The sequence below is a fragment of the Meleagris gallopavo genome, chromosome 6 (assembly GCF_905368555.1).
Source record: "Meleagris gallopavo chromosome 6, MGAL_WU_HG_1.1, whole genome shotgun sequence".
Lineage (NCBI taxonomy): Eukaryota > Metazoa > Chordata > Aves > Galliformes > Phasianidae > Meleagris > Meleagris gallopavo.
Window position 1 is genome coordinate 45,263,374 of NC_139409.1, and position 21,901 is coordinate 45,285,274.

Here is a 21,901-nt window from a genome sequence, read left to right on the forward strand (position 1 = left end):
ACATCTGTAAGGAAACTTGTCTATGATTATATCTATGAACTGTGGAAAACGGTTCTGTATGGTTTGTTCAAACAAAGATTTAAATGCTTTCTATCTGTCTGGCAATCATGGTTCAAATGAATACAACAGCACTGATAAGCTACTGCATATATTCTAAAGGAGAAAAAAAAAAAAAAAAGATTGCAAAAGATTAGTTGTCCTAAAACTTCACAGTTCTAAGAACTGAAGGAGTTGTGTAAGCAGTATTAATACCCACATTTATTGGACCCAGTGCAGGACTTCCTAGCCTTGAAAGTAATGACACATCCTACTTGATCCTGTCAAGGAGCAGATTGACTGAGGGAATGGAGAGAGCTTTTGAAGAAAATGGATAAAATCAGCCATTGTCCTATGCTAAAACCAAGATACTGGGCTGCATCACCATTGGTATGACCCAGTTCTTCTCTTCCTAAACATGCAGAAGTGTCATATTATGACAAGGCTGAGCAGCTCAACATGTTACCTACCTGTAAGTCCAACCAGATCCATAAGGCAGGCAGCTCCTTCTCAGCTTCTGCCTCCATCCTGTGAAGCATTCCCAGAAATGTGTGCACAGCAGTAGATAGAATGAGGGCCTCCCTGCGACGCATGGAAGGGGTCACAAGTCCCCGAATCAGAGTGCTCTCCCAGGGAGCAGGGGATCCAGGCTTAGCAGAGGATGAGCCTGGCTTCTAGGCTGCTGGTATCTCCACCTGAGGCAACAGCAAAAATGTTCTGCAGTCTCTTATCAGAGAACAGGGGCTCAACCTTACCCTCACAAACATGATCCACTGACACAGGAACTACAGATCTCTTTTCAAGGTCCAGTTTGTTGGTTTGTTTTAAATGCAGGACTACTAGTGCTGACACCTGCAACTAGAATGTGCATCCTCCTTTCCTAAATGTGTCCCTCCTCACTCTCCCTTCGGCCAAAAATACCCCTCATTAACTCATCTTCGGCAGTAGCTGAAGGCATATCAGCACGTAGCTCAGTATCCTCCTGGCAGAGGCCAGTTTAAAACTTGACTTCCCAGAAAACAGAAGTACTCATCGTCATTTCATCCTCTAACTCTCATCTCGCTGCCTCTAAATGAAAATAAGTAACTCTGATCTGTCCTTTCGAAGGAGAGACTAATGCAAACCTCTAGGCTGTGCACTACAGACACCCCAGTTCCCTGATTCCCACAAAGTCCCAAAGAAAGGGAAGGGATCTGAAACCTACCTTTACTCGGTGTCTTCCCTTCTACATGCCTCTTGCAGACACACACCATTTCAGATTGCCAGCAGCTCTCCTCTTAGTGCCCTTTTGCTCTGTATCTTGTCCTGAGATACTCAACTTTCTTAATGGGAAAAAGTGACCTCACCCACTTCTGCTTCAGTGTCCTTTTAGGCAACTCTATGTTCAAGGGCTCCTCTCTTTTTAGGAACCCTGTCTAAGACTACTAAAAGTGTAAACTTCCTGAGAGAAAGGCAATACAGTGCATGCAAAGTGCCCCAAACTATATAGATAGTGACTTTGACTGGGATATCATTAATAATATTGGAGCATCTCAGAGCTCAGAATTATTCAAACTGACTATTTGGTAGCAGATCTCCTTAAAATGTTTTGCTCTAACCTATTTCTATGGAAACTGCCAACTTTTAAACCACTCAAACATTCTCTCCCAGTTTGAAAGCAAAACAAAACAAAACCTTCATCCCACAATTTCATAATGCATTTCTATCACAGGACAACCAAATATTACAATTAATAACTTGCAGAGAGGCACAAGGCACTAACTTGAATGACACAGCTTCAGTGAAGTTGAATTCACCCCTTTGCAAAAGTGAATTGCAAGCTCTAACTGCTACAAGATTTAAAGAAAACTGTATTGAAAGTAATTTGCGAACGTCTGAAAAATTGACATTATTTAAATATACACAACACATTTCAGAGAGTGGACTAAAAGCGATATCAGAAGTCCAGAGGCCAAAAACTGAGATGAACAGTCTCATTTTCACAGACACAGAGTACTTGTTTGTAATGGCTATTAAGCCGAATATCTAGCTGCTTTGATTGGCGCTTGACTTCTAAGTATCTCACTGCTTCACACTGACTTTGAGTATTTGTACATTCAAAAACCTTAAAATACAGTCATCAAAACTAAAAGATAAAACATTTAAAGTCTCCCATGACCCAGGCAAGCCACGAGGAATTCCCACCCCACCACACCTCATCTTTTATAAAAGATGCTCTTTTTTTTCCTTCTTTCCATACAGATAACCAACACTCAACTATCCTCCCTGAATGTAAAAGTTGCAGCCTACTTCTTAGAATCTTAGAATCACCAAGGTTGGAAAAGACTTCCAAGAACATCCATCCATCTATCACCAAAATTTCCCTACTAAACCATGTCCCTTAGTATCACACCTAAATGTTTCTTGAATGCCTTCAAGAACATTGACTCCATCACTTCCCTGGGCAGCCTGTGCCAATGCCTCACCACTCTATCTGAGAAGAAATTTTTCCTAACACCAACCTGAACCTCCCTTGGTGCAACTGGAGGCCATTTCCTCCAGTACTATCAACGTTACCTGGAAGAAGAGAATGATTCCTACCTCACTGTAACTTCCTTTCAGGGAGCTGTAGAGATCAATAAGGTCTCCCCTGAGTTTCCTCAGCTGCTCCTCATAAGTTTTGTGCTCCAGACCCCTCAGCAGCTTCATTGCCCTTCTCTGGAAATGCTCCAGGGCCTCAGTGTCTTTCTTGTAGTGAGCGGCTCAAAACTCAACTCTGTATTCGAGGTACATCCTCACCAGTGCTGAGTACAGGGGGATGATCACCTCCCTGCTCCTACTGGTTACACTACTTTGATACAAGCCAGGATGTCATTGGCCTTTTTGGCCACCTGGGCACACTGCTGGCTCATGTTCAGCTGAGTGTCAACCAACAATCCCAGGTCCATTTCTTCCAGTCTTCCAGCCACTCTCTCCTAAGCCTGTAGTACTGCCTGGGGCTGTTGTGGCTAAAGTGAAGGACTTGGTACATGGTCCTGTTGAACTTCATCCCATTGGTCCCAGCCCAGCGATCCAGCCTATCCACATCTCTCTTCGGGCCTTCCTACCCCCAGGAAGATCAACACTTCCTGCCAATTTGGTGTCATTTGTAAACTTACTGAGGGTGCATTCAATCTCCTCACCCAGGTCATCAGTGAAGATATTAAACAGGCCCTATACAGACTCCTGGGGAATGCCACTCATGACCAGTCACCAGCTGGATTTAACTCCATTCACCAGCACACACTGGGCCCGGCCATCCAGCCAGTTCTTTACTCAACAAACAGTGTACGCATTCAAGCCACGGGCTGCTAGCTACCCCAGGAGAACACTGTGGGAGACAGTGTCAAAATCTTTGCTGAAGACCAGATAGACTACGTCAAGAGCCTTTCCCTCATCCACCAGGCAGGTCACTTGATCATAGAAGGAGATGAGGTTAGTTGAGCAGGACCTGCCTTTCATGAATCCATCCTGGCTGGGCTAGATCCCCCGGTAGTCTCATAACTTCTTGCAGAAGTACATTTCCACACACCTAGACATTTCTTCATGGATGTTAGGCGAGACACGCAGAACTGACCATATCAACTATAACAAGATAAAAAAGTGAAGAGTATGAGCGTTGCTTTGTGCTTTGCTGATACATTTCTGCATTACATGTTAACTGAAAGACTGAGTGACAGAGTTGCCATAAATCCAATACACAGCAAGACTTGGAGACACTTCAGTAATGGTGGGTGCGAAGGCTTCCACAAAAACTGAATGCTCCCAGAAGCAAGGCAGAAGCCCAGCAGCAATGCCTGTTGTCCCCATTCCTGTAAGGAAGGGGAATTCACAATCGGTTTGGAGCAAATAACTTCATAGGGTTTGCTGGCAGGAAAACTTTCTATTTTATTTACACTAAGACAATTTCCTTCCTCCTACATTTTCTGTGAGTGTAAAGGCAATAGGTTTCCCTTTGAGAATAAAAGCAAATACTGAAAACATAGCAAGTGCTTGAATGTCTTGCTGAGTTGGAGTTTCTAACAGATGATTACTAAAAGAGTGTTTTGAAATAAAATTATGTGCACACTTATACAACAATGCTTTTATAAGAGGCGTACAGGAAAAAGTTGAAAAGTGCCCATCACTTACCACACATCCCCCAGCATTAATATGAGGTTCAAATAAATAAGAGATCTTTTACTTCTTGTGGAATTTGGAATTTTAGACCCAAAGCTACCTTCCAACTATTTTAAGTGGGTCTTGCTTCTTTTTCATTTAGATGTCATTTTTGTATCCCCAGGGAGAGAGATTTTAAGCCATCAGTTTCTGTACTTTTGAAGCCTTCTCTACATTCTTTTCAGCTCAATAAGGCTTAGACAGGCAGAAGTGGGTGGATCAGCTTGACAGCCTGCATCCACTACTCAACTCCAAGGGTTTCAGTGCAACATGCATCTTGCATGTACCAAGGCATCTGTCACAGCTCTTAAGCCTCTTAGAGTCAAGGCTGTTAGCTGCTGCTAGAACACTGCAGCATCCACCAGGGGCCAGAAGGATTTTTAAATAAGTGAAAAGCCAAGGGTGTATCCCTTTTTGCTAATTAAAGACTCAAACAGGATTAACACACACAGATAATTATTATCTGAATAGACTAACGTGGAAAAGAGAGGTTTGTGTTTAAGTGCAATGTCACTGGAGGAAAAAAAAATTGCAAGCACTGTCACTAGACAGGAAATCCAACTAGATTTCCCTTTTCAGCTTGAATATTGCTCAACTCTTGATCTAATGTGTCTCTAAAACTGTGAGTTTGAAATTTAAATTGCCTGTAATTTTGGCTATCAGTGATCCAGTGACCAAGGATCACAGGTCCCTGCACTAAAGAAATGCACTCCAACTGAAGTTATCAACACAATGTAATTTCTGTTCTTTCTTCTCTTTGTTTTCTTTTTGCTTAGTGTCTTACAGTGATACTTTTAAAACTTTGCTTTTCCCATAAAGGGAGAGAAAAAATACGATCCCTGGATCTTTAAATTGAAGAGTGAGGAGTTTTATACTGTAATTACCTTAGAAAGTTTAGGTAACATTTACTGCCACAAATGAGTAAATACTTGAGTAAACACTCAGGTCCAGAAACTAATCAGCAAAATTTCTAAGAGTAATTTCAAATGCAAAATACATTCTGTTACAGAAAATAAAGCCAATGATGTTACGTTAATGCTCTAACTTGCCTAATCCCTGATTTCTACAGTGCAAGTGACTAGCACTACATTTCACGCATGAGTATTTTTAAACTGCTTTCTAGACACTTAAGCAACAGGGCTTCTTTAATAAGCAGCACTTAGTAAAGAGTCTTCTGACAGATAACAGCACTTACAATGCAATAGAAAACCATCACTGCTGCTCACGCTGCTCCATTCTACAGCAGCACTTCATTTTGATCCATGGAAATTATCCCACTTTGAAAACATTGGGCATAAGAGCAAGTTCCTGAGCTTTTGGCAAAAGGTAATTATTAAAACAATTTGTTAAGTATACAAGCAGCTCACTTTTCAAGATAAAATATTTCAGCAGCTAAATAACACTGTAATTACGCACATGTAACATAGAAATGCTTCCATCTAAAATGAGGAGATGAGAGCACATTGGAGATGCTGAAGTCTCAGAAATGAAATAGTGTCATCATGAACTGATACTCTGGTCTAAATTGTGCCCTGCTCAGTCAGCTGTGGCTTTCCCAAAGCATTCAAAAATAAGACAAAATCACACAGTTTTAACCATCTTACAAATTTTATAAAATGTTATTGAACATTACAAAAGGCTTTCTTTGATTGAAATTTATAAAACACCATGTAATACTCTTAAAAGAGAGATTATATTTCAATACGTACAGGTAACAGTTTATATCAAAACTTTATGAAAGAGAAGAAACTTCATGATTTTCTTACTTATCTAATTAGAAATATGTACATTGTCAAAAAAAAAAAAAAAAAAACCTAAACATGAACAAGCTTAGGAATGATCATTCTTGTCTATAAAAATATAAAAGAGAGGTATCCCAAGTACCTCACCTGGCGACTTAAAAATTTCCAAACACAGGACTCAAGAGACAGTAAGTTTACAACGGTAATCTAAAAACAGAAATTAAAACCTCTTAAAATCAGAGAAACTATCTTTTTTTCTGAGTATTCCAGCTCAGAAGAATGATTATGTCAATTAACAGAGAAGTAAAAAATATGAAGACTTGGTAGAAAAATACCCCTGAGATAAGGCCAAAACATGACTGCATCTTCCTACTTGCTGGTTTCTTTGGCTTTTGGTTACTTTCAAGAAGCAATGTAGATCTGAAAGGAAATTTGTCCTGTCATAGATTTTATCTGCTACATCATCAGCACAAATCATTATTCTGACACAAGTGTAAGTTGCTTTTTCTTCACATTCTTACAATTTCTGACCTCAACATTCTATTTTTCTTTTTAATAAGCTTAATATTTTATTCTAACATTAGATTACCAGAGGACAGAATAGCAGCTGCATATTTTTCCTGATCACCATTTCCCACATCTTCCTTTTTTTCTTGATGGCTTTTTAGAAGCAAGTTCTTCAAAAGCCATGCTTTCATCTTCTACATCATTTTCCAAGTCTCTATCATGCACAAAGTCTGTATTTAAAAAAAAAAAAAAAAACAAGAAATTAATGCAAAATGGAAAGACATGACATCTTTTCTCTCTTAATAGTATGACAAAATCTACACTAGGATTTTATATGTCAGCAAAATATCTTCATACGCATACTGTCATGTTTAAGTACTGTGTTTTACATGACAAAGTGCCTTGCTGCTCCAGTCATTATTTTTACACTCAACATCTGTTTTGATGCTACAGCTTTTGGCTTTTGTAAGAAGAGTGTCCTTCCCCTCTCAAGGTTCAGTTTCAGCAGTCAATACATTTGCTTACTGACTTCTAAAGAGGGAGTGACAGAATGTAATGCTGCTTGTAAGACTGTGAGAGCATTCTCATGCAGTCTTATCATTCTGTCATTATTGGAATAGAAAATTGTAACGCAAAGCTTTATCAGAATAAAATTCTCTAAAATAGAGCCACTTTGGTACTTTACATACAGTGCAATTTGTAAGCACTTTATTTCTGCTTTTTTATACAGTTTTTGCAATTCTATCACTGGAATATGTGCTTATCCTTAAACATATGGGTAGGCACAATGAAGTCTTAAACTTGCCTAAAAGGTCTCTGATGCAATTGACAGCATCCAGGTATATTACTTTTGATCTACTACAAAGTAAAATGACCAAAACCAAAAGAAATCTGACTGCATATATTTTCTTTTTGCAGAGGTCTTAAAACCAAGCTGAAGATCAGTTTTATTAGGACACTGGTTTTCAAGAACTCGGGGACCACTTAACTGCCAATAAAAGCAGTGCTGAAGCACAGTTAAAAGCAGCAGTAATAGGTGAAAACGAAGACAGCTGCTCTTCTGTCCCCTCGCTGAAGTTTCTATCCTGAGGACTGCCCCTGGCCATAGCTACACACACAGCTGTATGCACACACAACACACACACACACGCTCCATGCAGGCTGGGACACACAGAGTGCCAGCAGTGGGGCCCTGCTCAATGTGAGTCGCCCTGCAGCCAGCTGTGAGGGAAGACCAAATACCTCACACTTCCCCTAACCCCCTGTGGAGGTGCCTGTTTCTCCTCGCCTCAAGTTCTGTGTTGCTGTGTGAATGCCCACAGCACTGCTGACCAGGGGAGTGAAGCGAGTAAAGCTAAGAGACCGTTACCAAACAGAGACCACTAGAGGGCACAGAAATCTGTGTAATTTCAAAACATACCTTCTTCCTTTATTCTCTGTAAATCCATTTTCTTCAGCCACTTATAAGCCTCATCAACGACAGCAAACAATTTGTTGGCATGTTCAGTTATTATTTCTTCAGCTGAAATGGAGCACAATCAACATTCTGTAAGAACACCAGCTGAGTGACAGACAGGAGCCAAAAGCCAAGCATGCTGACACAGACTTGTGTACAATAATGATGCAAAGCAAGAAGTCTTCAGCTCCAGTGATTTCATGTACAGACCAAAGTCACTACTGGGGATGAAGAGGCTGTATGTATTACTCCCCAGGCCAACTAACACTGCTAACATAGAGGGCAGAAGCTCACCTCTCCATCCTTGTGCAGCCTTTTGAAGGTGTACCTGAAACTCTTGGACTTATTCTGGTTTATCTATTTTGGAGAATTAAAATTTCTGCTTTCATTATCCCTCTGAAATTCTACATGTCAAACAACAAGGACAACTGTCATGGTTCACTGAGCAGAAACCTAACTTACAAGCAACATCTGCACATTTTATCCATATTGAAAAGGTTTCAGTTAGGAGTGAAGATAAAGCTTCCACAGTAAAGTGAAGACCATAACCTAACATTTAATTACAGATTAACTTATTGTACTGGTAAGAGCTGAGGAACACACAGAACACTACAGTTTTTCATTACTGTCAGCCATCACAGTGACAACTTGACAGGGTTGCTGGATTTCTACGCTAAAGCCAGTAACAATATTTTGATGTAAGATGTCACTTTTGCACAGCAAGTACCCCAAACAATTTTCTTCTAGGCTACGCACTCGGTGATTCAATTTTGCTTGCAAAAATCATCGTAGAATGATGCTTTAAGCAATGAGAAAGAAATTCCATATCAAAGTATGTATCTCCTAAGTACCAGAACTAGTATTTTATTATTTCTTTTGACCACATTAAGAGTTTTGAATGGAGCTCATGTCTAGAAGTTTGGCCACAAATGACATATTTCATTGTTAGAAAGAAAAATGAAAAGTCTTACCTTCAGCCCAGGCTTTTCTCTCATAGATTTCCTCTACTGCATCTGAAATCTTCTTAATATTCTCTTTGATTTTTCTCTGGCATAAGTTGGAACCTTCTTTATAAGCTAAATGGTCTTGAGTGTAAGTCTTTTCTGTAATGGCCTCCACTACGTCCAGTCCGTCACGTATTTTTGGATCTATCTTTCTTCTGAAAAAGTCAGCATAGTTTTTGTAGGCAGCATTATTATTTCTGTGCTCATCTGTGTTTCTGTGCTCAATATAAGCCTCGCTGGCTGCAGTAATTGCATTTCCTTCCACCTGCATCTTTTCTTCTGTTGGTGTCACAGCTTCAGCAGTGTCTGCCTCCACACTTTCAGCCTGGCCGAAATAGTTCTCAGAGCTCTGGATAAATCTGACTCCACAGAGGTCACATTGGGTTTGGTCAATATCTGCTTTTTTGAAGATATCTGATAAAAATTCCTCTCCTTTCACTGCTACAGGCTCTGCTTTGCAGCAGGCCTTCCTTTTCCACCTCATACACACAAAACCAAAATGGAAGACGCGATACAGCTGGCGTAGAGCAGATGCTTTCTGCTCTTGCTTCTGTTGCTTGTTGAGTGCAATCACTTCCAGAGGATCCTTCTGGTCCTCTAAGCACTGATCGCTTTCGAGTTCCTTCTCTATCTCATCAACATATTCTGTTTTATCCAAAGAGGTTATAAACCTGTCAAAATTTACGTTTTCATACAGGATACCCCGTATGGGTGCATACCCCTGAGTATACACACAGTCCCACCTCCATCGGCAGTCAAATAGGTACTCCTCATCTCTCTCTATCAGAAGCTCTTGCAGGCTTGCAGCTACTTCCCTTACACTTGAAGCATCAGCCACTTGTTCCACGACCTTTAGTAATCTTACAGGCACTTTTGAGGGTGAGTCTTTTCTCATTGATTTCAGCATCGCCTTCATTTCAGGAAAGAGTTGGCTTAGGAGATACTTACACATAGAATTCTGCACCTGGTCAGCATTCAGTATCATCACTAAGCTCAGCACTAAAGTTCGCTCAGCCTCTCCTGAAGTTACACAATCAGGATCCTCAAAAGCATCCAGAAGGACGCTGAAATTCTCATGAACTCCACACAAAATTTTTGCCAGGTAACAGAGATGAAATCTGAAATTCTGTTCAGCTACATGTGTGTCTTTTGGTCTATAGTCTTGTATAATGGAAAACGTCTCTGTGAATTCTTTGCTACGGCCTTTGTTTCTGAACAAAAAATCCCAATAATGAACGAGAGCAATGTAACTCTTGGGAAGGCACAGAGTCACATTCTTGTTGAGTCGCATCAGGACAGCACAACAGATAATATACTGGAATTCCAACAACATTACTGTATTTCCTATGCTTGGAATCAGGTACCTTGTGCATTTCTTGACCAGGACATTCATAAAGCGGAAAAACAGCCTTTTACAGCTTTCAGGGTTCTTATAAACATAGAATTGCTCAAATGAACTTTGAAGGAGTCGAATGAAGCACAAGTGTGTTCTTCCTGCATTTTCAGTTTTTTTGTCAGGTTGCAACATGCCATGCCTGCCATCTATTCCTTTGATCTTTCCTCCTTGGCTTTTACTCTTTGGGGAGTTTTTTGCCTTTGACAAAGCAAGGCTTAGCTCTCTGTTATAATCGTCCTCTTCCTTAAAAAGCAGCTTCTCAAATTCTTCAGGATATCCGGAAGATAAGAGAAAAACTTTCATGGCACTTAGCCACAAGTCACTTGATTCTCTTCTGGCTCTAGCATCTTCATTTTTGAACTTAAATGAGATGTATTCATTCAACAATGCTCGACAGGGTTTGGAAGTAATGTTACTAAATCCCAGTATTTCTTTACACGCCTTTGGGTTCTCTGACAGTATTCTCAAGTGGAAATGATTAGGGAAAAATGTTTCCAGAAGGCCTTTACATGATACATACTTGTCAGAAGTCAAAAGACCATCAAGGCTTTTGCAATGACTCAGCAGCTCTTTAGGGAAAGTGTGTGTGGCTTCCAAGAGCAGTCCATATATTGCTGATAGATGCATTTTACACTGAAATACCATCTTTGCTTCATGGCGCAATAAGGGCTTATGAAAATCCTTACAGGTTGTATCCTCACAGTTCAAGCCAACAATGAACTTCATACAAATATCGGGGTAATGCTTGTTCAGTAACTCGTGGGTGATAGAGCACAACCTGCTCAGCAAGTGCTGCTTCAAAGCTGATTTTACTGCCTCTGTGCTTACTGAAAAATTGCCTTTTGTTTTCCTCTCTTTTAGACTTGCCTTGTCTAACAAAAACTTGAGGATGGGTTCAGCTTCATTTTGAGACACCTGGCAACAACTGTCACCTGTTGGGACGATACCAAAATAGGCAAAGCATGACTTTACCATATCTTTCTCTACATTGGTGGTTGCTTTCTTTAAACTTTTAACCAGATCCAGGAGAGCCATTAAGCCATGTGTCGCCTTACAGAGGATGTCCTGGCTTGGTGCGTTGCAGTGAGATAGCACAAAGAGAACTTCAACTGCACCAGCAGAATGATTCACAGACAGAAACTGAAAGTATGCGTTGCTCAGCTTTTCAAAGTCTCCCTTCAGAGCTCCCTGCAAAAACAAAGCCTCGGCAATGCCTGATTTCTGATTAGTTTGTTCACAAAGCTCAAGGGCTTCTCTTAGCATGACCTCTGTGTCCACCAGGTCCGACTCTGAACAATAAGTTGTACCAGCACGAGCTGCAGCAAGCAAACAAGACGCACGAAACTCCTTTACTGCTGTGAGGTTGGCTGCTTCAAGAGCAAACCCATGTTGTTTCATTAGTTTTGCAGCTTCTTCTTGTCGACCTTCTCTTTTCAGTAAGTCTGCAGTTTGGTGCAAGCATCCACGAGACTTCAGAAACTCAAGCTGATCCTCTATGTCAAGTTTTGAGAGGACCTGCATCATTTCCTCAATTCTGTTCACACTTAGGTACTTTGCAGCTGCTTCCAAATACAACTGGTTTGCTGTACATGAGAGTTTGGATACCATTTGTCCTCTTGCACTTAACATCTCTTCATATCTGAAATAAAACATACATCAATTTACTACTATAGATGATCAACCTAGAGACAAAATCACTGCATTTTTAAAAATTGCCCCAGCAAGAAACAAATAGCTACCCCTAGACGCTCTTCCATGAAAAAGGACAACTAGTTCAACTATCATTATTGTTTATCATGCAAAAAACAATCATGTAGTCCCAAAAGATTTAAAAAAGGAATTTAGTTAAAACAACAGAAGGATGCCTGACAAGAACATTAGAACTTCTGGTAAGAACAAGATCACGAGGTTTACAGCATTAATTAATCTTTCTCCACGCTGACAAATGACTTCAGTCACATTTTACCAGTAATAATCTTCTTTTGTTTGTTAAAGTCAGCCTCGATGTAGAGTGGTTATTTACATGAACAGGGACCAGAAGGAAAATTGTCTTATGAGGAACAGCTGACAGAACTGGAATTGTTTAGTCTGGAGAAGGCTCAGGGAGACCTTATTGCTCTCTACAACCACCTGAAGGGAGGTGGTGGTGAGGTGGAGGTCAGCCTCTTCTCTGAGGTGACTAGTAGTATGAGAGAGAATGGCCTTAAGTTGCAACAGGGGAGGCTCAGGTTGGGTATTAGAAAAAAATTGTTCTTAGAGTGGTAAGTCACTGGAACAGGCTGCCCAGGGAGGTGGCAAAGTCACCCCCCCCGGAAGTGTTCAAGTAATGTGTACATGTGGCACTGGGCGACATGGTTTAGTGGGCATGGCGGGGATGGGTTGACAGTTGGATTAGATGGTCTTAGAGGTCTTTTCCAATCTTAATGATTATATGAAATTTGAAAACGAATCAGTTCTCCACAAGGCCAAAATAGATAGTATTTTGCAAAATGAACATAAACTAGTCAGTGTAGAAAACTCAATTCTGTCTTACATAGTCTTTGCTGCTTACTGAGTGCCTGAACAAAGTACTTGGCTGCATCTTTCAAAACACATACTTTGAAACATTCAGTTATTAATTACTTGTGGCTGATGTCAATTTATTAACATACTCTATAAGCCAGTCTTGCAAAAGGATTCTCTCTTGCATGCTGAGAATGAACAATGTCCTGAAGAGTAAGTGTCTCCAGTTGTACTGCCTGCTTTTCATGCTGCATCTTTTAGCAATCAAGTGCCTGCCACCTGGCAGGCTGCTGGGTATGCACACTGACTGTGTGGTGGCTGTCTTTTCCACAATAATCCCTGTAATCCCTGCAGCCTGACCTGCCCTGAGAACTCAGTAGACAGTAGCCAAAAATCAGTTCTTTCTGGTTGCTCAACTCTATGAGTAGCCGTTGAACACAAAGGCCTGCCAAGCAGGATACGTCTCAGATGGATGACACTGAACAAACTTTGAGACAAGAATGCTCCATACAAATCTCTTACAGTGAGTAAATTGTCATTAGCTTTTCATTGCTGTAATTTTTTGTGATAAATGTGGGAGTGCAGATTTTTGTACTTTTGATGATGAATTCATAAAAATGATTTGAGGAGGTTGGTTTAAAAAAAAGTCATTAGTTGGTAAGGTGAGTTTAATGCTTGAAGTTTTGGACCAAACTATCTCTACATACTAAACCAGCTTTAGTCCTTTCGAAAAGAAATAGTTATCATGGCACAGGAATTATCAAAGGTGCACCACAAAGGATTTCAGAGGTGGTGTGTATTGTAGGTTTTGCTGGAAGTCAAACTGATGTGTATATTCCTAAAAATACATGAAGTTAGGTGTAAAGAATGGTGTGGTCAATAAATGAAGTGTTTTCACAAGAGTGATCTAATGAAGTCACAAGGATGGTGCAAGATGCGAAGTTCTGTCAAAAAGATACTAATAAAATCAGTTTATCAAGAACAATGTGAGATGGTTCTTAATTGCCCTGAGACACGATGGGGGAGATGGTATGTTCCAGAGACTGGAACCAAGACTCTGTCTGAGAGGCAGTGCAAGTTGGTCATTTACTGTTCTCCATTCTAAGTCAAGTGATTTTGAGAGACAAATAGTTCAATTGCCACAATGACTTCTGAATTACATATATCTAATGGCTGCACTCCTACAGAAGTCAATGTCAAAGTGGCTAAATCTATGACTGCTCATCTTTAGAAGGGAAGTATTTATTACTATTATTAGACATTTTTGTTATATTTACCATAGAAACCTAGTTCAGAGGACTGGTCAAAGAAGAATTTACATGACTAGTAACACAGGATTGGAAAAGAATCCTACGAAAATCAAACTAGCTTCCATGCAGTAGAATGTTTTACACGTTATCATGACCCCAGTGAGAATTCTGACAGTTAAGGAATTTAACTTTATATAAAACAAAGTTACCAGACAAAATTCTCATTAAAACCTTATGGAGAGCCAGCTGTATTATGCTGAGGTTGGAGATGGAAAAAAGATTTATTTTCCAACACAGTATTGAAAGATACCTTTCAACTGCCTTCGCTGCTTCTTCATAGAGCTCCTCTTGACAATACATCTTAATTGCCAGATCAAACTCCTCAATTTGTTCATAACATTCAGATGCTTCTTTGTAGCACTGGTTTTTCTGATAGTACACTGCAGCATCTTTCATCTGCAATGCAGAAGTCAATAGTGAAATCAAAGGGCTCTAAGCAGCCAAAACTACATGAATAGAATAAAATTAGTAACTCTATCACGTAGGTGTCTCATACACAAGCAAACTCTAATAAAATGTAATCAAAGCCCTTTAACGTAATCAAGTACTTACTAAGTAACCACCAATAAAACTGAAGAGATTTTTTTTTTTAATTAAAATTTAAAAAGCCTTCAAAATACTTGCACTGGAAAAATTAGAACTTAAAATTAAGGATTTACGAAGTATTTGCCATTCTCCGTTGCCTGTTATTAAAAAACACACTTACTTTTGTTGACTTTCAGACTTATCAAAATCAACAGGAGTAAATTAAAAGAGAACAGTTCTAGCTGTCTTAATCTTGCATCCTAAATTTTAAATATTTGGGAGCAATCACTTTAAGATATTTTGGTTGAAATAAACTGCAGATAAAGACAAAAATCCTCACAAGCCTAGAAAATTGTTGTTCTCAGTACATTTCTTAACCCATGCAAATTTCAAGGTTCCATTTAGATGTCTGCAATCAGTGAAGCTGCAGTATCATCACAGTAATATATGAGAGAAATAGCAGATTGTATTTCGTGAAATCAGTCAATAATTAACTTTCAACTGCAAAGCAGAAATGACTGATGCTGACATTTGAGGAAAGCCAAAGAAATAAATCTAGACTACCTAACTGCATTGTCCTCTTCATTTCTCTTAAAGCTATTCTGTGACAAATGCTTCCTTGTGAATGAGCTCATCTTGAATGGCCTAGCATAAGGAGCTGTTTTAGTTCAGCTACTACCATGTCACAGAAAGACACTGAGCTCTGAAATAGATCACCTTAAGAAAATTCTATAGAGACATACAAGCACCAAATTGGAAGGGAAAAAAAGCTGTAGGAAAATGAAGGAGGTAAGCAGAGTACAGGGTAAGGATGTAATACCTTTCCTAACTTTTTACACAGTTCTGCACAAAGCCGGAACTCCTTTGACTGAAACAGACATTTTAGTGACAGTTTTGGTTCTCCACATTCCAAGTAAGTTTTAGCCAATGTCATATATTCCATCTGTTTTTCTCTGTAGAAATAAATACGAGAAAATTATTCAAATTAAATGAAGTTTAAGATCACAAGATTATAACTGAATCCAACCAACACTGACATAATGCATTCCTCTTCATAATTAAACTGATGAGGCATCACTTTACAATTAGCTGGATTTTGGACCAACACTGCTCTGCCCAGAAGTCTGTTCCAGAATTTCATAAGCAGTAAAAAGCTCCTTTTAAAATTTCTCAAACCAGGTATAGTAAAGGCTAGTATGGTTTCAATTTCTCATCTTGAGCTTAACTCGCTCCTTCCTCCTTCCTGCTGTTTAGCCCCTGTGTCGTTAAAGATAATAATCACATTTGTTCTGCCTTTGTTTTATATGACTAAGCCTTCTTGGTGTCCATGCAGCCTATCTATCTTCCTCCCAAAACTAGTTTGAATTCACCATTTTTGAGTCAAGGGAATCAGAACTGTACATCTCATATGGTATCTCATACCATAGAGCACGCAGGAATTTTATTCATGTTTTTTGCAAGAGCATTAGCATTTTTAATTTTAGAAAGTCACGTTTACACCTTCATTATTATGTTTTGTCAACATATCTTCTTCTACACCAACTTTCTTTGTATCATCTTGTATGTCATCCTATCCTGTGTCGATTTATTTTACAAGTTATCCTAATAAGCCTAACTTCTCAAATTCTGCCCATCTGACAAGCACTCCAGCTTACAGCCAACTAAAAATTTCAGTCCCCTCAACAAATTTTGATCACAGAATTTTATGGCTATGTTTGTACTTCTTGCCAGTGCTATTAATATAAAACAAGCCTTTTAAAAAAGCTAATCCTCAATAAATTCCAGTCGTAACATTTTTACAGACTTTCCTTCTTCTCCCCTCAGTGCTGTCTTCCTCTGCTCTAGTCACATTCTGCTATAAGCTTTTTCCCCTGACTTACACACGTCAAATCTCAAACAGCTTTTCAGCCTTTGACTTCAGAGAACTGCAAACTTTCTCTCCAGTCCAGCCCTGGAGCAATTTTGCACAGCTGACAGAATAAATAAATGATTCATCTCAAAATCTGTCCCCTTTTTAGAACTGCTCTTTGGTTCAGATGTAGTTCAGGTTGTTTAATTTAGACTGACTCAAACACTAATTTTACATGAAAGCTCACTCTTCGTTAGCAGTTTTTCTTCCCAAATGTAAAACACCATCCCTTCTTCTTGGTTAAGTAGTAGGATTAATTGAAATTGAGAACTGCTGATGGTATATGCTTTCATATCTTCATCTGAGAAAAAAAACCTCTTCTGGTAATTCAAATTTTGTTGCTTTTTCTCATGGAATCCTGCAATGGTCACATTTGGTTTGGACAGCCTACATTTTACAATTGCCTTCACTTCTTCCCAAAGGAGGCAGCAACTCAGATCCTGCAGCAGCTGTGCTGAACTTTCCAATTTCTTCAGTTTCCTTCACTACCCAAAAAGCTGTAACAGGCACCTCACCTACATGCCTATTCCAGGTCTCCAGTTTGGTCTCACAGCTGTGGTGGGCATCCTCCCCAACATACATTCATGAGTCTGGCACCCCAGAATGATGCCCACTCGTGTTATACTTACCTGGGACTGCTTTTCTTTGAGTGCACTTTGAGAACAGCATCATGTGCCAGGGCCAGCTTTGACTTCTCAGCTGCTCCTCCCTTTTGGTAACATTTGGCTGCAACCTAGAATGAGATCACACACAGAATTTACCCATGTGCATCCAACCTGTGGCTTATCACATAAAAGCAATTCCTAATTTTACAGTCGCTGTAATGGAAAACAGGAAGACCTCAGGGTGTGTGGAAGAAGGAAAAGGTGAAAAGACAGCAGTATATTCACAGGACAAAAGGAACAGCTTTAAAGTCAGTTCACGTGAGACCGTATCACAATTAGAATTTTAATGAAAGCATTTTATAAAATCGACACAGAAGCAACAAAAGCAAAATTCCTGAGAGGCTGATGGCACAAATAGCACACATGATTTTGAGTGATGATCCAAATCATTAATTGGTAAGTCACTAAGCATCTGCCACGTTAAATCTATTAATAAAAACTAGGAAAAACAACTTGTGCAAAGTTAAATCAGACGATGTGGAAAGTTTATTCATGATTTCACCATACTAGTCCCCTTGTGTGATAAGTTAAAGGGAATCATCGAGAGTTAACTGTGCACCTAACAAGACTGGCTTATTTATCACCTTTCTCATTCCCCCACATCATATTTCTTTATTTAAACCATTAATTTTGTGTTTAATTCTGTTTGGAAATTCCACATTGCAAGCCATTCTTACAGACACAGTATTGCCCAGACAACTGCCTTTGGTGTAGCAGAGATAGTAAAAAAACAAGGTTATGAAAAAAAGAGAATGGCAGATAATATGGGTGTTACATTTCAGATTTCAAGATTAATGTTTTTTCAACTGTTTTTTTTTTTTTAAATGAAGTTTCTGTCCATTTAGAAAACTGCCTTTTTTCCTCTCAGGAGAGATAAATACCATCTGTACAGAGGCAGTTTATTATTTTAATTTTTGCCTTCTTACAAGTATCTATTTTTCAGTGAAAAAAACTATGCTGCTGTCATCAAAAAGTGGAACCTTTCCTTCTGCTATCACCAAAATAAGTATTCAAAACTGCATTTCCACTCTGTCTGCTGTCACGTCCAATCTGAATTGTGTAAACTAACAATTTAGCAAGTAAATAAGTGTAAAATCTCCTTGTTCTTTAAATAGTAAGGGAATGAAACAATAATTTTGCTGCACTTTTTCCAGATTTTTTGGTGCAGCAAATTCCCTTAGTTCTTACATGTTGTTTCTTAATATGCATTTTGTATCCATCCCTAATTACTGTTAGAAAAACAAACAAACAAACCTAGAAGAGCACTGAGATCATTCCCAAATCAATACACTTCAAATAAGTGCCTACAGGAATTAATGTGTAATGATAGTGCCATGCATGTGGTTTAGTTTCACGAGCTCCAGTACTTTGTATTGTTGCTGACAACTGTTTCCAATCATCTTCAATTTGTGCATATTAAAAGTTTCCCCCTCCCTGTCCTGCACATTTCTGTCTGTAATTTACAGACAATAGGCTGCTCTCTCCTTGCTTATTTCTTGCAACCTGTTCATAATTTGTCTGTAGACATCTACAGAATTATAAACCAACAAATAAGAAAAACACTGCTATTGAGCCACTAAAGGTTTACAGATAATTTTTACAGATGTAAAAAAAAAAAAAAAATGGAGGTTTCAGAATAGGCAAGAATCCTTATTTTAGCACATGCTACCACATGCTCTTACCTCCCAGAACTGGTGTTTAGCATAGTAGTCTCCCTGTGCAATCCATTCTTCTGGAGATGAAGTTTTAGCAAACATGCTATCATCCAAATCTAGAACATGATGGGAAAAAACTGTTATGTTAGAAGAGAGAAATACAAATCACTTGTTATGCACAAAAGCTAAGGATGAATATCTCATAATGTTCCAAATTCTCTGTTTTGTGCTCACATCAGTAATGGTAACTGTGAGTTAAATACATTTTTATCTCTTCCAGTCAGTCCTGGAAATAAACAAATAGTTTTGAAAAGCCCATAAAAATTCTGCTTTTAATGGATAAAACTAAGTAAATCCACTGTCTTCATAGAAACCAAATTCTCTCATTTGGTAAATCTTTCAGCCAGCATGGTAATCCATGAGCTACCTTCAGTACTGTGCAGGAAAATATTATACCTATGAATTAGCAATTATGTTATTTATTAACACATACAAATGATCTTTAGAGCCCAAACAAGTAAGACCCACTGAAATCAGTGCACATTTGAAAGGGCAATATCAAAGCAGGGCAAAATCAATGGTCCCTCTTAGAGAATTAGCATTCTTTATTATATAGCTTGAAAGCAAGAAAGTATTCAGTAGGTTGTCTTTTATGGAAGCTTTAATATTACTTTACCTTTATTTTCATCTGTTTTGACAACTTGAACAAATCCTCTTTTGATGAAATACTTAAAAGCTGGCGCTCGTTTCTCACTGTTTTCATCAAAGATCCAAAGATTGACCCTGGCTCTTGTAATGGCAGTATACAATTGCTTCAGTTCTCCATTCAGCATCTGAAGCAGAACATGATCACACACACACACACACAAAATAAAATAGAATAAAATAGAATAAAATTTAAGAATAGTAAAACAAATGCCAAATTACCTGATTACTGATAAAGTGACATACTTTGCAGTTTTAAGAAAACAATGAATGTGTACACAGAATGACAAAGTATCGCCAACTCAGCAAATCTAAATGTGAAATACATGATTTTTTAGCTATCTAAGCAATTGTTCATACAATATGCAAGCAACTATTAGCACAAATCTAGTAGCTGCAGGTCTGACAGTCTGTATTGTTTCTAATCAACTCTTTTGCAATTACTTGCTGTTTTTTCTCCAGTACAATTCTGAAAATATCTGATTCAAGTGAGTATAAATAAAATGTCCTTTATTTTGAAGTAATGACAATCATCTGAAACCAGATTACAGTAATAATTAACACTGACAAGATGTTTTGCTATTTGTTTTAACCACTGTATATATACCTAAAAGTCCAGTTTTTGTTTCTTACCACATTGCATTCACAAAAAAATCTTTCAAAATCAAGTTTAGATTATATAAGTAGGAACTGCCAAAAAGATAAAACAGCCTCAATAAACATGTAATTAAAAGATTAATGTAATTCTTGAAGAAATCTCCCTACTTTTAAGAGTTTAGTGTAACCTTGCTATTCCCAATGTTATGAAAAACTCACCTTGTACATTTCTACATTAAAAGAAGTAGGTCTCTTCTGCACAGTAGTAGCATCCTCTAAAGGCATTTCAATTAGCAGTTTGCTTCCTATTTGCACATCTGAATCAGGAGTGTAAGAAGAAATGATTTTCCATTCTTTGCTAGCCTAAAACATCAAAAAAAAAGAAAGAAAGAAAGAAAGAAAGAAAGAAGTTACATGTATACAGCAATTACTACTACCCAAAAATGCAAAAGATAAGGTCATATTTTGTGAACAACAAACCCCCACAACTGAAGACAATTTCTCAATTTTCTCAAGGAAGACCCTAAAGACAACCAAAAAAGTGGAATTCCATCTCAACACATGGGAGATTAGACAGTAGCCTTTGAGACACATGTCTGTATCAGGTCATCATCAGGTTGAACTTACAACTTTTCCTGAAATAGCTACTACAAAATGATGTCTCCCTGAGCTTGTCAGCCCAACACAGGGGAGGTAAGCAACTCAGCTGAACACAGAATAAAGAAACAGAGCAACAAACAAAGCAAACTTGGATGAGAGTAATTGGCTTGAGCTGGCTTCAAGCTATTCTCCTTTCCAGCAATTGTGGATGTCTAAGGCTGGGACAGTGGAGCAAACAGGGACTGTTTGGGAACATACAGGAATCATGTCTGTATTGTGACTCTGTGTATTGCCACTGTTGTACTTCTCCTGTGAATTCAGCATACTGCTGAATTAGACTTGGAAATCCAAATCACATATAGCACCACATATATCAGTCGTCATCATCTGATATTAAACATGAAATCCTCCTTGGACAGACTATAAATTTGCAGCTAAAGCTGCAGATACACCCCTACAATGGATGGCTCATCAAGGAGTACAACAGCTTAACCTCATCATGGACAAGGCTCAAGCTGTGGTCCTATGGCCAAGGATTCTTCTACAAACCCCAACACTGCAGCAGGCAGATTCGCTGTGCCTGCTCCCTGCCTGGGATGGGTTTCGAAGACACTGGGAGAATGCTGACAAGTTGCAAACTGCTGTGCTAAAATGTGCCATGTAAGAAATGTTGAATAAATCCAAGCCTGAAGATTAGGATGAGCAGCTGCCTAGTTTCCATGGTACTAAAGGGCTGACAAGCTCAGTGAGTCAGTGAGTTGCAGGCAGGCTGGCCCACAACTCACTCACCTCATCCCAGAAGCACCAAGGAGACCTACAGCAAGCAGTATCCAGGCAAGCAAAGGCAAGCAGCTGCTGTTCTTTGGATGGTGCACTTAAGAGGCATTTCACTGAACCACTGACTCGGTAGAAAAGGCTGTGGATTACAAAAAGGGTTAAAGAAGAGCAAAAAGATACTCATGTGGAACATCTAAAAGAGCCTGGTTGGATTGTATTGGATTGTGAGACAGGTACATGTGAGTAAACATGAGCCTGCAAATGTGCACAAACTTGCTCGAATGTACATTCATCATGATTCAGCATGGCAGCAGATTTCAGTTGGCCCTCTCATGCCAT

The 21,901-nt window shown here is 39.0% G+C and overlaps 2 protein-coding genes across 4 annotated transcripts in view; both read right to left on the minus strand.

Annotated features, from left to right (window-relative positions):
• The window catches only part of DCLK3 (doublecortin like kinase 3), a 46,460-nt gene extending 42,819 nt beyond the window's left edge, over positions 1–3,641 (minus strand). Inside the window, exon 1 of the mRNA XM_085226572.1 lies at positions 507–3,641. Coding sequence (XP_085082698.1) covers positions 507–528 — 22 coding nt within the window. The 5' untranslated portion in view covers positions 529–3,641. The remainder of the gene's footprint in view (positions 1–506) is intronic.
• Positions 3,642–5,801: 2,160 nt separating this feature from the next.
• Positions 5,802–21,901, minus strand: part of TRANK1 (tetratricopeptide repeat and ankyrin repeat containing 1) — a 50,830-nt gene continuing 34,730 nt past the window's right edge. For all 3 annotated transcript variants that reach the window (XM_085226574.1, XM_085226575.1, XM_085226573.1), the window contains exons 17-25: positions 20,405–20,548; positions 19,560–19,716; positions 18,911–18,999; positions 17,193–17,296; positions 15,475–15,607; positions 14,380–14,525; positions 8,889–11,956; positions 7,882–7,983; positions 5,802–6,691 (exon numbers count right to left, since the gene is read on the minus strand). In XM_085226574.1, coding sequence (XP_085082700.1) covers positions 6,579–6,691; positions 7,882–7,983; positions 8,889–11,956; positions 14,380–14,525; positions 15,475–15,607; positions 17,193–17,296; positions 18,911–18,999; positions 19,560–19,716; positions 20,405–20,548 — 4,056 coding nt within the window. In that variant the 3' untranslated portion in view covers positions 5,802–6,578. The remainder of the gene's footprint in view (positions 6,692–7,881; positions 7,984–8,888; positions 11,957–14,379; positions 14,526–15,474; positions 15,608–17,192; positions 17,297–18,910; positions 19,000–19,559; positions 19,717–20,404; positions 20,549–21,901) is intronic.